This window comes from Anastrepha obliqua, unplaced genomic scaffold (genome assembly GCF_027943255.1).
Source record: "Anastrepha obliqua isolate idAnaObli1 unplaced genomic scaffold, idAnaObli1_1.0 ptg000009l, whole genome shotgun sequence".
Lineage (NCBI taxonomy): Eukaryota > Metazoa > Arthropoda > Insecta > Diptera > Tephritidae > Anastrepha > Anastrepha obliqua.
In genome coordinates this window covers 5,122,670-5,139,143 of record NW_026562178.1, presented here as the reverse complement: position 1 = coordinate 5,139,143, position 16,474 = coordinate 5,122,670, and the positions used below count along the sequence as shown (strand labels likewise).

The window sequence follows — 16,474 nt, the reverse complement described above, 5'->3', positions numbered from 1 at the left end:
CTGAAAAGTACCTCTGTCACTTAAAGGAAAGAGACTAATCAAACCACAGCGAGATTCGTATGATGATTTCGGGTCTGAGAAATTGAGTGAATGTAGTGCGAAGCGCACACAAATTTTTTAAACCCCCTCCTCTCGATTTACTATGTATGGACTGCATGATAAGGTCTCCAAATAAAAGCAGCATAATCTAATTTAGACCGAAGAGTATAATATCTTAAGAGTATATGGGTCAGTGAAGTGCGATGAGTGACGTCTAACAAAAGCGTGCATAGCAAGTGAATTGGAAAAGGTCCAATTAGGGAAGGCGGCTCTGCTCGGCTGGTTGATGTCCTCGGGAGAGTAACGGCTGGCATCACTACCATTCAAGAAATGCCATGAACGGGGCAAGGCAAGAAAAACATAGGACCTTGCGACGTCTACTACAGCTGCCATGTAAAAGAGCTCAAATTCGGAGTCGGATTTGTTGTGGGAGAGAGACTTCGTCACCAAGTACTGTCGTTCACTCCAGTGGACGAGCGTCTCGCAATAATCCGCAGCCCGTTTTTTTAACATACGCTAATTTTCGCCCACGTCCCGACGGAAGAGAGGGACGATGCGACCAAAGATTTCCTCTATGCACGCTCACCCCGCCACGACATAAGAATCGTGCCTGGCGACTTCAACGTCAGGGTGGGCATGGAGGGAATTTTTGGACCAACAGTCGGAAAATTCAGCCTACACAACGAAACATCTGGTAATGGACAGAGGCTGATCGACTTCGCCGGGGCCCGAAAAATGGTAGTCTGCAATACCAGATTTCAGTAAAAGAAGATTCACCAAGCCACCTGGCTGTCTCCTGATCGAAAAACGCGAAACCAGATCTATCATGTTGGGATAGATGGAAGACACGCTTCTAGTGTATTAGATGTACGTACAATCCGAGGACCCAACATCGACTCGGATCACTACCTTTTTGCAGCCAAAGTGCAGCTTTAGCGATGGTAAAAAAAAATTGGAATGTAGATCAGGCACATACAAAACGTCTCTCAAATTAACAGTTGTGTATCAATCAACAGTGCCCTTTCCGCGTTCATAAACGAAGGCACCTGAAGCTAAAACTATTCTATGTTTTACACAAACAAGAGAACTAAAAAATTTAGCATCTTTGCACATATGAGACGTTGCGCCACTGTCGATTATCCAAGTCTCGCTCAAATTCTCCTCTATCTCTACTAACGACCACGCTTTATCTTCTACGAGGGAATTATTAGATTGAAAACTGCGTATATGAGCTCTCCGTCCACACTTAAAGCACTTTATGTTGTTGTTGTACCTACTGGAAGTTGTGCTTTCGGTCGCTCTTCCATTTTCTTTTTGTCTTGTTCTGCTGCCGTTACCGCTGCCAGCGCCTCTGCCGCTACCGACACCAATCTCATTCCTTATGCCTCTGCTGCTGCTGCTGATTTCACCGTTTATACCTCTGCCGCTGCTCATGTTTTTACTGCGAAAAATTCCAACGCGCCTTTTCGACTCGTTTGCTGAAAAAGCCGTTTCTGCGCTACTGCATTTGTCGCCGTGCCTTTGCTCCTCTTCCAGAACCTTCGCGACGAGATAATCCAATTTGGGCAGTGCGTCCCTGCTCTCGATTGCCACCACAAAACTCTCCATTTCGTCTGGTAATGAGCAAAGCAACAAAATTGATAAAAAATCGTCCTCCATGGATATGCCAACTTCTTTTAAGTCATCTACAATGCAGCAGAACTCCTTCAATAGAGCTGAAAACTTCTCGCTGCTTCTGAATTGAAATCGGATCAGTTTTTTAAATAGGTTAACTTTCCTACATGCTGTATCTGCCTTGTAGAGCGCGTTCAACGTGTCCCATGCACTTTTTGCTGTGATACAGTTTTTAATATGTATCAGCTCACTTGGCTTGACGCTCAACGTTATAGTATCGAGAGCCTTTCTGTCGCATACTATCCAGATGGCCTTCCAGGTTCCTCCTCCGGACAGTTATCGACGACTGCACTCCAAAAATCTAGAGTGATCAGTAAACTCTTTAATTGAATATACGAAGTGGTATAATTTTCGCCTCTTAATTTTTCAATGTTGGCTAAAGCGTTAGCCATTTTACCGCGACTATTGCTTTTAACACCAGATAAGCAAATCAACCGAATTATTACAACTTCAAAAGAAAGATCTATTTATTTATGTTGCCGTGAACTTAGAAACCCAAGTCGATATCTGGGCCCATAACCATTTGAAGCAGTATTTCCGCGCAGAGAAAGAAAAAATCGTGTCGATGTAATTCACGCTTTTATTTTAAGTGCCGTTTTACATTTTAGGCATCGCCTACTATCTAATGTATAATTGTTTTTACAGAGTACATAAGTTTCATGTACGTGAAGTACAATTGTTCGTATAAGAGAGCAGGATTGGTTTGCAGAGTTGTATTTAGAATTCACCATGTTTGTCAATGCTTATTAATTTCAAATTTTCTATAAAAGTTTTATCCAGTATTCCTGTATCCAAGATTATGAGTGGTATGATATTCACTTCGTTTTGTTTCCATATATGTACATATGTTTTATATGCTCTGCTAAATCTGTATATTTTTCTATTTTTTTCAATATATTTGCTGTGTATGTCGGTATCATTTGGTATGCTTATTTCAAGTAATTGGGTGGTATTGTCTTTTTTATTGATTATTGTTATATCTGGTCTATTGAATGCTAATGTTTTGTCAGAGTAAATCGTTCTATCGCAGTAGATTTTGTACAGGACGGACCAAATAAGACTTGTTAATGTTAAACACAAATAACTTTTGCAATAATCATTTATTTTGGTTAATTGTTTTTATATGTACATTGAATATATTTTATGGAAATTATGTATGAAATATTACATCAGACAAATGTCCACCATTTTTCTCGATACAAAGATTCGCTCTTTTTAACGCGTTTTCCATTACACCACATAATGTTTCTGGTTGAAGGCTCAGTATTTCGTCTCGAATATTTTGCTTCAGTTGTCTAATAGTCTCTGGTTTATTAAGATACACTTTGTCTTTTAAATATCCTCATAAAAAGAAGTCGGGCGCAGTCAAATCTGGCGACGAGGTGGTCAAGGGAAATCTGAATTTTTGGAAATTAGATGTTGGCCGAAAATTTCACGCAGCAGGTCTATAGTTTGCCTAGCAGTATGCGCAGTTGCTCCATCTTGTAGAAACCACAAGGACACTGCTCCCCATTGGCCGCAAAAAGTTTTCAATCAATGTTCTGTAAGAAGGTCCTGAAGTCGATTCCGACGTTTCATCCTCATTTTCGAAGAAATATAGACCGATAACTCTAAAGGCCATAACACCGCACCGAACAGTACATTTAAATAGATGGGTGCAACTGATGTTGGTGTGTTGCCCTTGGATTTTCAGAGCCCAACAATCTACAGTTTTGTTTGTTGACATAACCATTTAAATGGAAATGAGCTGTTCTGATTTGGAATTCAAATGTTGCCGATATTTACGCTCCGTTAAAACAATTCATCGTTGACAAGAATAGAAAAACTCGATAATTTTAACCACAACGCGTTAGGACTGTAGGATTCCATAATAAATTTCCAACAATTCAATTATAACCTACAAAAAGAGAAAAATAAATATGTCAAAAAATAAAAAAAGTTATTTGTGCTTAATATTAGTAGGTCTTATTTGGCCCACCCTGTATCTATCGTTTTCAACTATTGTGTCTTGCGTGTATTTATAGTATGGCAGAGTGTTTTCTTGAATATTTAGATTTTTAAGTATTTCTTTAAATAATAAATTTCCAACAATTCAATTATAACCTACAAAAAGAGAAAAATAAATATGGCAAAAAATAAAAAAGTAATTTGTGCTTAACATTAGTAGGTCTTATTTGGCCCACCCTGTATCTATCGTTTTCAACTATTGTGTCTTGCATGTATTTATAGTATGGCAGAGTGTTTTCTTGAATATTTAGGTTTTTAAGTATTTCTTTGTGAATAATTTTAGGTACTATGTTATGCCGCTCCATGTATTTTGTTGCGGCCAATATTGGGCAGCCTGATATTATATGGTCCATTGTTTCAACATGTATATTCCATTTTCGGCACTTGTCGGATATAACAGTCGGATCTTTTGTTATATATCTACATGGCAGAGTGTTTTCTTGAATATTTAGGTTTTTAAGTATTTCTTTGTGAATAATTTTAGGTACTATGTTATGCCGCTCCATGTATTTTGTTGCGGCCAATATTGGGCAGCCTGATATTATATGGTCCATTGTTTCAACATGTATATTCCATTTTCGGCACTTGTCGGATATAACAGTCGGATCTTTTGTTATATATCTACGATAGTTTCTGGTAGATATTATTTGATCTTGTATTGCTGAAATAAACCCTTCTGTTACTGACTGGAATTCACCGACAGCTTTGCTGCAAGCCAATCATTTATAACAGGTACAAAGATTACAATTAAATAAATGTATATAATTATTATATAAAATAGTTAATAATTTTACAAACAAGAAAAACGTTTACTGTAAAAAGTTTCGGACTATATGACAAGAATTGAGTAAAGCAGCTTTCTGCATGTCGAAAATTAAAAATTCTAGAAGTTGAAGAGTTTTCACGTTGTCTGCTAAGTTTTTATGCACTACTCCGTGGGCTGAGATGATAATTGGTAGTATGTGCACCTTCATTAGCTTCTACTGGCGTTTGACATCTATGCCTAAGTCAGAATATTTGGATATTTTTTCTGCATATGCTTTTTGCATGTTTTTGTTTAGAGGAACAGCAATATCAATTATATATCCAGTCGTTTGAGATTTATCAAACAGGAAAATATCTGGCCTATTGTAGTCTCTTGTAGCATTTGCTAAAATTGCTCGGTCATAATATAGAAGGTAGTTTGAGTCTTCTTGAACATGTTCTGGGGTGTATCTGAAGTACGTTATTTTACTTTGATTGATTATTATTACTATTATTATAGAGTTACTCCATCTCGGTAGGGTTCGCAACTACCGGAGATAACATGTGTCCGGGATATCGGTATCAAGGGGCAATGCTCTGTTGTTTTGTGTTACGATGTAGTAATGTTGTAAGAATGTAAAATTTTAATAGATCTGGTTTAGAAAGGACCTTACTGTATTACAAGTTTTCAGTGTAACAGCTTTTTGTATTTGTGCGTGTGTTTTTTCGTTTATATTTATAGATTTTAGGTTTTGTATGAAAGTGTTGTGTAGTATTCCTGTTGCTGAAATAATAATTGGTACTATTTTCACTTCATTTTGTTTCCATATGTTTTTGATTTCTTGCGCAAGCTCTATGTATTTTTCAATTTTTTCTGTATACTTCCTGTGTATATTAACGTCATTGGGGACACTTATTTCAATTAACTGTGTGATTTTTTTCTTTCTTATCTATTATTGTTATATCTGGTCTATTGCATATTATTGTCTTATCAGTGTATATGGTTCTGTCCCAGTATAGTTTAAAGTCTTCGTTTTCTAGTATGGTTTCAGGTGTATATTCATAATATGGTGCTGTGTCATTGGTTAAGTTGAGAAATGTGGCTATTTCCTTGTGGATGATTTTGGCTACTGTATTCTGTCTTTGTGTGTATTTTGTCCCAGCGAGCATTGGGCATCCTGCTGTTATGTGGTCTATAGTTTCTGTGTATATGTTACATTTACGGCATCTGTCGGATGCAATGACTGAATCTTTTATTATGTATTTTCTGTAGTTTTTTGTGGCTATGATTTGGTCCTGTATTCCAATGATGAATACTTCTGCTTCTGCTTGTAGATGTCCTTTTCTTAGCCACGTATATGTGTTTTGCTGATCTATGTTGGCATTGTTAACTATATGTGGATGTTTTCCGTGTATTTGTTTTTGTTTCCATGCTGCTAGGGTTTCTTGTATTGTATGTTTTGGTAGAATAAGGCTTTGGTTGTGGAGGTTAAGGGGTGTTAGTTCTTTATCTGCTAGTACTATTGCTTTATGAAGGGATGTGTCTTGGTTGTAGAAGTATGTTCTTAAGTTATTTATTTGGTTGTTGTGTAGCTGATGGATATCAATAAGTCCCCTTCCTCCATTTTTTCTGGGTATTGTTATACGCTCTGTACGTGAATGTGGGTGATGTTTACTATGTTTTGTTAATTTCGTTCTTGTGGCTATCTTTAGATTTTCGATATCTGTATTACTCCACTTGATTACTCCAAAATAATATGTTAACAACGGTATCGCATATGTGTTCATGGCTTTAAAAAGGTTTTTCGAGCTCAAGTAGCTTTTTATTTATACGCGCTAGATACTCAGCGGTTAATTCTTTTTTATTTGTTGTATGGTCTATTTTTATATTTTGTTTAAAACATAGGTATTTATAAAACTCATTTTCTTCCACGTTTAGGAGAGTTTCATTATTTAGTGTTTCTATTGTGTTTCTGTTCGTCCGTTGTCCGCGTTCTATATGTTGGGATTCCATTTTTATGTCTATAGTAAATTTCTCAGTTATTTTTATTAATCTTTGTAGTTCTTGTAATTTTTCGCATATAACTTTATATCGTCCATGTATAACAGGTGATTTATTTTGTGAATGTTTTGTTTTTGACTTTTTATATCAGATCCATATTTTGTTTTATTGAGTATATTTGAGAGTGGATTCAGACATATGCAAAACCATATCGCACTTAGTGCATATCCTTGAAATATTCTGGTTTTTATTTTAATTGCATCTGTTGTTATATTTATTGATGGGGTTTGTAAAAGTATTTTTGTTGTCCAGTTTTCCATATTTATTTTTGTAGTCAATATAACATCTATGTAATATAGATTTCGTTGTTCTTTAATGGCTTGTTGTGTGATTGTTTGGTCTATTATTATTTGTTCTTTACAGCCTTGACTTTGTTTTCTACATCCTTTTTGTTCATTTGTTAAAATGTTATTGTTTATTAGGTGCGTGTATATTTTTTGGGACATTAATGATGTGATAATTTTGTGAAGAGTGGGTAAGCATGTGATTGGTCAGCAATTTGCTGGATTATTGGTTTGATCATTCTTTGGTTTAATAAATGTTATTCCTTGAGTAAGAAAAGGCTGGTAAAGGGTTTGATTGGTTTATTGTATTATTTTCATTACGTTTCTTTGTCAACTCGGAGCTGTAAGTGCGTTGCGTGAAATGCGTTTCTTTCAGTTCGTGAGGAACTAATGTATCGAGTTTTCGAACCTAGCCATGTTGTTTTAAGTGATTTTCCATGCATGTATGTGATACATGAAGCTTCTCTACAATCTCACGTATTGCGCCGTGTATTTCCGAATCGATTATTGATTTGATTAGGGTGTCAATAACTTCAACTGGACGACCGATGCGATTTTCATCGTTGAGTGAAAAATCACCAGAAGGAAATTTGGCAAACAAATTTTGACACTGCCGTTCTTTTAAGGCTCCGTCACAATAAAAAGCACATAACTTTTTATGAGCTTGCCATACGGTTTTCCCTTCGCGGAAATAAAATATTTCATCGAACGCCAACGAAAACTACGCAACCTATCAAAAAACTTTTTTTTACTGATTGACAGCTGAATTGCCAACTATCAAATAACAAAATGTGTTTTACATTTGTACTACGTTTGCAAACCTAAAAATTCAACTGAAGCGTCTAAGAGTAAAATCCGCAATTACTTGTTTGCCAACCCAATAGTTGCGGTTGCGCCAGTTGCAGATATGATTATTGGTACTATGTATATTAACCTTTCGTTGCTTTCATAATTATTTTATTTCAATTGCGATTTGAGTATATTGAGATATTTTTTCTTGCTCTTTTTGGATTAGATTATTATCATTAGGGACTGCAACATCAATCAGATATGTTTCTTGTTTATAAGTGTGATGTCTGGTCTATTGCTTGTAACTTTTAAATCCGTAAGGATCACTCTGTCCCAGTAAAGCTTTCCTTCTTCGCTTTTCACTACGTTTTGAGGTGCATATTTGTAATAAGGTTCATTGGTGTTGTTTGTTAACTTATATTTGCATGCATTTGAGATGGGGTTTAATCTGAGGCAGAACCAAAGTGCACTTAAAGAATCGTCTTGAAAAATACCTGTCTTTAATTTTATTTCTTTTGTTTTAATTTTATTCGTTCCATTCCTGAGAAAAATCGTTATTCTCCAAGATTGCATTGCACTTTTAAGGAAGTTTTGTATTTGTAAGTAGATTTTATATATTTAAACGACTTTTTGTAACCATATGTGGGGTAATGAGTCAAATGGTTTTTTATAATCGATATAACATGTTGCAAGATTTCTTTGAGACTTTTCGGTTTGTTTCATTATTACACTATCTAACTAGTTGCTCTTTACACCCTTGACTATTCCTGCTGCATCCTTTTTGTTCTTCTGTAAGTACTCGTATGTTAGTTGTTTAATATGCTTTTCTATTTTTGTGGCTATTACTGATGTTATAATTTTAGTGTTTTTAAAGTAGTTATAGGAATGTGGTTGTTGTTGTTGTTGAGGTGGTTGAACATTTCCACTGAAATACTCCTAATGATCAACGCCGTTTTACTACCACTGTCTCGTCTGATGAAGGTTTTTTTTTTGTTTTTGTTTCCAAGTCCGATCCATTTAGTGAGGTCCAAGTATAACAGCAAATCCTTTATCTCGGTGTGTGAGATCTCCTTAATTTGCTATAGTAAAAGCTTACCGCAGGAGCGGAGTCGTGCCCTGGCTAGCTCCGGACATTCACATAAATAGTTGAAAAGCCACCTTCCGCTTGAAAGCTTCTGCAGATAAGATTGAAGGGTAGATTGAGTCTAGTTGATCCCCTACTTTCTAATGACCTGTAAAGGTTACAGGGACGCGTGAAATATTTGACCGAGATCATCCTAGCAGGTCATTCGTCCTTTGGATTTTGTATGACAGCCATGTGCTTCTTGTTGTAATACATGTATTTAGTTATTTGCTTCCATCTTCTTTCGGCTAAAGTAAGATAGTGTGAAGTAATGGATGCTTTTAATGTGTTCAGTGGGGTGGAGACTGCCACCGCCTGTGCTATGTCTAGTGTCGAACCTTTTCTTGCTAGCTCATCCGCTATATTATTACCCCGTATGTTCCTATTTCCCGGTCATAGTAATTTCATATCAGAGTAATTTCAAGCCAATGGCTGAGCAATTCCAGCTCCTCTCTACACTGTAAGACCAGTTTGGATGAAATGGAGTTGGAGCTGCTTGACTGTCTGAGAAGATTGCTACTCTTGCACCAACTTCCTTAGAGACCTCTAGAGATTTGCATGCTTCTCTGATCGCTAAGAGTTCTGCCTGGAACACGCTGGCATAATCAGGAAGACGAATTGACTGAGATAGGTTGAGGGGCTCCGAATGGAGCCAGCTCCCACACCACAGTTCATCTTAGAACCATCGGTATAAATTTCGATATCGTGTCTTCCAATCACCTTCCCTTTGCCTTATTCGGCTCTCGGTGAAAAACGTACCGTAAAGCCTTTCTTGAAGTTAAAGTCGGGGACTGTGCAGTCTGATCTGTTTTTGAGCAGCGAGGGTCCCTGTAAGAGGATCTTACTGTGACCGTACGACTTTGTTGTCCAGCTTCCTATGTCTCTGAGTCTCACCGCGCTGCAAGTACCTATTGTTTTAATGTGTAAATCTAATGGCAATAAATGTGTTAGTACATTGAGCGCTTCATTACGCCACTACTTTAATTCCCTTTCGTTTGAATTTGGTAAGGATGTTGTTAGCGACTAGTAACCACAGCAGAGGGGATAAGACTCCTCCCTGAGGGGTTCCCCTGTTGACAGAGCGTTTTATTGTGCAGCTGCCTACCTCACCGATGATTATTCTAGTTTTAAGCATGTTCTCTATGTCTCATGTCCTCTCAATCGCACTTACAACCTCATGAAGAGCTGTCTCTGTGGATTTTCCTTTGAGATAGGCATGTTGAGATGGTGAAATCGTTGTGTCTGTAATCTTCTCCCTGAGATATACATCCACCAATCGCTCGAAAGTTTTGAGGATAAAGGAGGATAGGCTGATGGGTTTGAAATCTTTCACTGTATCATGACCGCGTCTACCAGCTTTGGTGATAAAGATCAACTTAACCCTGCTCCAGCTTTTCGGAATATGCCCTAGCATAAGGCTTTTTCTGAAAAAGACCTCCAGCCAAGGAATCGCCGTTTCTCGAGTGTACCATAGCACGGCTGGGAATATCCCATCTGGACCGGCTGCTTTATATGGTTCAAAGTTTTTTATCGCTCATAATATTCTATCTTGGGATACGATGTGGTTGATTATAATGGGTGATAGTTTGGATGTTTGAACACTGTCAGTATTCTTCTCAATATATTCTATGTTGCCTGGGAAATGTGTATTTTCAAGATATCCTAGTGTGTCGGCCGAGGATTTTGTCCATTCTCCGTTATCTTTCTTCAAGAAGGAAGGGCAGGAGTTTTCTTTGGATAAAAGCTTGCCTAGCTTGGCCATATCATTGGCCGATTCGATGAAACTACAAAATCTCTCCAAGCCTCTGTCGAAGCCTATTTTATTGCTTTCTTGTATTTTCTAAGGCAATCTTTGTAGAGTTTGAAGTACTTGTGTTTGTAGCAGATATTGAAGATTTCTCTTGTCATTTTCGTGAGTTGACTTAAATTTTCATTCCTCCAGGTAGGACAGGTTGTTTTGGCATATGTGGCGGGACATGAAGCTTCAAGCCCTTTCGTCAACGAAGCTTCGAAAGCTCTTACTTTCTCATCTAAGTCTTCACTTGACGTTATGGTTTTATTTATGTGTTGAAGCTAAGACTGAGTCACTCTACGGAATGTGCCAGTTTGTTCTTCAAGAATTTCTATATGGGGTCGGTATCCCAAGCTTAAGATTGATATCGAAGAGGATCCAACTATGGTTCGAAAAGGATTTATTGTCGGATACTCTCCAATTTGTGACTATTTGGGAATTATTGTTTGTACATTGGGTAACGTCTAAGACCTCTTCTCAGCCTAGAAAATTTGCCGAGCTCGGAAAAGTGAAGGTTGGGGTGGTCCCTACATTACATATGTCTAGGTTGGTGTTAAATAGGATTTCAAAAAGTGACTCACCTCTTTCATTCGTCTCTGAACTGCCACAGAGCTCGTTTCTGGCGTTTGCGTCCCAGTCCATCAATAGTTTATCTGCGTTGTTTAATGTTGACAGGAATGGAGCCACTTCGTCTGGTTCTGATTTCTCATGTGGCCTATACACCGATGCCAGGTACATCGCCGATTTCTGCAGCTCCACTTTCACCACAGTAAAGTCGGGAGCACTAAAATTAGAACACAGAAAAGCTTTTAAGTGTTTTTTAGTGATTACGCAAGACCGGGGCTAACCGTCTGCTTTATTGTAGAATATGTTGATGTTGTTGTTGTTTTGGAACCCCTTAACCTCATTGTCTCTGACCCAGGGCTCCTGTATAAATCCGATGTCGATGTCCCCTTCCCTGAGGAAGACATCCAATTACTCTGTTGCACATTTCGAGTGCTGCAGATTCACCTGTATGGCTCTAGGTATCGGGTTTGTTGTCGTCTTCAGCTAGGTCAAGCTTTTCTAGCCTTTCTAGCTGTATATTGTTGTCGACCTCATCTGGGTCCTCCTCATTTTCATTGCCGTCTGCTTTGAAAATTTTCAGTTTGGCCTTTCTTAGACCAAACCGCATTTTGTTGTCAGATTGTTTCAGTATTGGCAGGCACTCATCATTAATCAGCAGAACGAATAACATGCTGCTCTTCTGCGGTTTTTCTGCCTTCACGATTGCCCAGTCGTCCATCGGCACCGCAGGGTTGTGTGACTTTAGGTATTTCAGCATATCTGCACCGCTCAAGTCCATCACAGGTAGCCAAATGTGAGCGCGAGGAGGGCAAGGTATAACCTTGGCCGGAATGAGCTTAAGCTTTAAGCCTTCCAGTGAGCTGCTGATCTCAGCAACGCACTTTTCTAGGACAACCCTAGACCAGTTGTCGTCGCACTTAATTACCCTACAGCCTCGAAGTACTCCTGCAGAATCGAAGGAAGGGAGAGTTCCGCCCTGTGCTCCAACCACATACTTGTCTAGCACGAGCTTGCACAGTTTGGCCTCCACTTGCCCCCACTTCTGCAGGACCACTTTGCCGCTATTTGTAATCTCGTCGATCAGTGCGTAGAGGAGGTTATCTTTAACCACCTCACTGAACGGTCGTTGTTTTGTTTCTTCGATGCTGCTGGACACCTTAGGCCTCTGCGGTGCGTGATCGATCACGATCCTGATCACGATTCTCTTCATCGCATCGCCTTTTTTATTGTTGTCCGTTTTAGGTTTTTTGGATATGAAGTCTTCATACTCCTTTACCAGCTGCTGGTATTTTACCTTGTCAGCCGCGTCATTCTTGACAGTCTTGCTTAGAATGAACGTCGCCTTCGTGTAGCGAGACTTCATGAGGGCACCCTCGGATTTGTGTTTTTTGCGGGCTGACTCTTTCTCTCTGAGTGCCGTCTGCCGCCTTTTGCGATGTTGTTGGTAGAACATTTTGTTGTTGTTGCTTGCTTGATATGGGTGTGCTATGGCTGGTACTTCCCTTACTCTTTGCTGACTCAGCCGTAACTCTGCTGGAGGCCAGCAGAGTATCCTCCTCGGAGAATGGTATTGTGTCGCAGCGAGGCACGAATTTTTTGTTTTTTTCTTGTATAGTCATTATCTGGTTCTTACGATTGCTTCGCTTGACTGTGTCGAGCTCCACAACCTACGAGTATTAAAGAGAAGTAATGGGGTCCCCCGCGGCAGCATCCCTTACCGCGGTAAGGCCACAGTTACTCTCGAAGGCGGCCAGGTATTCGAGAAGGAAACTCCGTTCGCGATGCACATGTTTTAATTCCCTCGCCATTCAGTCCTCGGCACGATTCCAAGCACACCTTGACTTGGGAATGTGTTGGTACGGTACTCTCCGTATAGATGATTGGACGAACATCGCACACGCCGTTTCGCGAATGGGTGTTCAGCCAATCCGCATACGGAGCTTCCCTCTTAGTTCATGGCGGGTTAAATTCCTAAATGGAATTTAGCCGTCATTTAAGCCCCATCCCCGCGGCAAGGAGACCAACATGACAAGGAAATGTAGTGTTTGGAATTTGGGTGCCTGAGCTTTTAGGTAGTATAAATGTTTTTCCATGTGTGAGAAATTTTGGTAGCTCCTCTGGTTTAATTAAAATACAATTTATTTGTGCTGCCAATATGCTATGAAGTGCTGTAAACTGCTTGTACCAGAAATTGTGAACATGATCGGTTCCTGGTGCTTTCCAGTTATGAGCTTTTGATAATATTTGTAAGCTGATTTGTGGTTATTGAGTGATCTATTTATTGTAGTATATAGTATGTAAATGTATTTGAGTGCGGCCAGATGGATTTCCAAAAGTCTTCTATCTGGTCCTTGCAGGGAGGTATCATGTTAATGCTATTGTCTTGTGGCAAATTCTTGAAAAATTTTCTTTGAGTATTATTGAATTGATTATTATGTGTGTGTCTATCATTTGATTCTTTATATCGTTTCAGTCTCTTTGTATACACTGAGAGTTGTTGTTTCATTTTATCCGTTGCTTCGCATATATTTTCGTTGCGATTTGCTATAATGTGCTTAATGTTGATGATAAGCTTTTTTGATCTTAAACCTGATATACATATATTTCGTTGGTCTACCTATGTTTTTTTTGAGTACGTTGATTTTGTTTTCCAGTTTAATTTCCCATTTTGGTTTATTATTGATTATTTGGTCTTAATAATCTTATCGGTACAAATTTTTTGATTGTTAATTAATTTGATTACTGTAGGTGCAGCATATACCATACATATTAGTAGATGTGTTTCTGAGATGGTTTGTAGGTTTAATGCGTGCAGTTAATATTGGAAATAAGGTAATTGGTATCTATTTTCGGGTTCGATGTCTTGCCATTTTATTAATTTTTCTTGTAATTCTTTTTCATATTCGTTTATTGCTATATTTTCTTCGTTGTTATTTTTATTATTATTACAATTTTTGTATAAGGGGTTTTTTGGATTTAGGTTTGTTAAAGTAATTTGTAGAATTGGGGAATTATTATAATTTGGGTTATTGTTTTGAAGTTCTGTATGGTCATTGCATTGTGCAGTATCATTTGGTTTATTGGTTTGCAGTTGTGATTCTATTACTGATTTATTGTTGTTATCCTGACTGTCACTTTGTAATTATTTTGGAATTTCCTCTTTTATATTTTGTAGTTCTATAGCAGTTAGACGGTTATTTGTTACAATAGTGCGTTTCTGGTCTGATACTCTCTGTTGTGTTATGTTTGCATATTGAAGGTATATTTCAATGAACAATCTATGCAAATCTTCAGGGTATGCAGCCTTATTTGTCTCTATGTTGGTGCTTTTGTAATAACACCGCATGACATTTATATTCATTTCTCGTGTCCAAGTCATACGTTGCCGTGGTTTTTCAGCTTTGGTGGTTGCTTCTTCAGAACGCAAAACACTTCCAGCTTGTTGTTGTTCGCGGTTATCGGTAGAGTTCGGGTTCGTTTCGGCATCTTGGCCGAGCAATATGTTCCCCATCCTCGACCCTGGCGACGTTCAGCCCAGGCTAGATTTCTATTACCAGGAAAAATTTTTCTCATTGGTTGGTGGTCAACTGAGGAGTGCGGGATTGTCACACCCGAATCATATTAGTTTCCTCTGCACATTTTTGTTCAGAGTTTTCATCCGGCTTCACTGTTTTCCTTCAGACATATATTTTACTAGCCAACATTTTAGGCGGTTAGCGGAAATTTTTCCATCGATCAGACTCAGGTTCCGTGGGTCTTGGTAGGGACTTCCTTGCGGGTTTATAAATTTATCTTATATAAAAGCTCTACCGACCAGGGCTATCGGCTTAGTCAAATGATATTAAATGCAAATAAATATAATTTATAAGACTAAATAAGTTGAAAGATATTTATAGCTTTCTTTATATACTTATACTTCATACTTATAGCATTTTCTGAAGGGATGGAGAGAATGTTGATTGGATCTGCGTTATCCAGTGTTGTGGTCCATAAGGCGGAGATAGATGGACAATATATCTTAGCAGAATGTGGCGTATGGTTAAGCGGTTCGCGTTGCAAAAGTTACACATTGGCTGCGGACTCTTTGACAAATGGTATTGGTGTGTTAAAAGAATATGGCCTAGCCTTAAGCGTACAAAACATCGGTTCATCCGTAACCGTGTGGCCTTACATCTTTGTATTCGTGCTAAAAGATATACCAACTGGCGCTCAACTAAGACTTTGAAGGTCTGGAGTATATGGTTTTAATTGATGTTGTGCTAAATGGTTTATAAATACGATTTAAAGGCAAGATTTGCGGCCTAGTCAGCATGATGATTGCGAGTATGCCCGAATGTCCAGGTATCCACATTAGTTTGTGTTTGGCGCATTCTTAATTAACAATTTTTGCATGTGACACATCTATTCGAATGTTTCTTATAGCATTTAACACTGATTGGCTATCGGTGCATATTAAAACCTTTTGTTGAATCTTTACAAGATTTAATGCTGAAATTATGTCCTGTAATTCAGCTTCAAAGATACTGGGGTCCTGCGGTAGTAGTCCGTGAGAAAGGGTATGCCCAGCTTCATTTGTAACAGGAAATGCAAGGCTTGGTGCCATCAGTGAGTGCAGAGAGTGCACTATGCTCCAGTAAAATTGCTGATATGTTGTAAAGATATCTTCAAGTTTAAATGATCGGCGACCTCTTTTATGTCGCATAATGTTGATTTATGACTGAGCGCCTCGCAATAATCAGCATCAAATCCCGTTTTTTTAACATCTCGCTAATTTGTGCCCACGCCTCGAGGAAAGAGAAGAACGATGCGACCACAGATTCCTTCTATGAGCGCTTGGAGCGTTCCTATGAGCGCTGCCCACGCCATGGCTTGGCGACTTCAACGCCAGGGTGGGCAAGGAGAGAATTTTTGGTCCCACAGTCAAAAAATTCAGCCTACACAACGAAACGTCCGGAAACGGTCAAAGGCTGATCGACTTCGCCGGGGCCCGAAACATGGTAGTCTGCAACACCACATTTCAGCATAAGAAAATACAGCAAGCCACCTGGCAGTCTCATGATCGCATAGCACGAAACCATATCGATCATGTTGGTACAGATAAAAGACACGCTTCTAGTGTACTAAATATACTTACGATCCGAGGACCCAACATCGGATCCTTACCTCGTTGCAGCCAAACTGCGCACACGCCTCACTCCTGCTCTCAGAGAGTACTACCCAACAAACCAGCATGCACGAGCGATGGAGCACCATTTCTCGTTCTCAACGTACCGCTGCCGAAGAAGAAATCGGGTTCCAGCGAGCCCAAAAAAAAAATAGTTGGTACGACGCGGAATGTCATGCCTACAGCGCCACGCTGCGATCGGGTGCAACGCGAGCCATAGTGACAGCTG

At 38.9% G+C, this 16,474-nt stretch overlaps 1 protein-coding gene across 1 annotated transcript; it reads right to left on the bottom strand.

Annotated features, from left to right (window-relative positions):
• Nucleotides 1–11,535: 11,535 nt before the first annotated feature.
• Nucleotides 11,536–12,534, bottom strand: LOC129251220 (uncharacterized). Its single transcript, XM_054890574.1, has one exon. The coding sequence runs from the start codon at nucleotides 12,532–12,534 to the stop codon at nucleotides 11,536–11,538; it is 999 nt and encodes a 332-aa protein (XP_054746549.1).
• Between the last annotated feature and the right edge of the window lie 3,940 nt (nucleotides 12,535–16,474).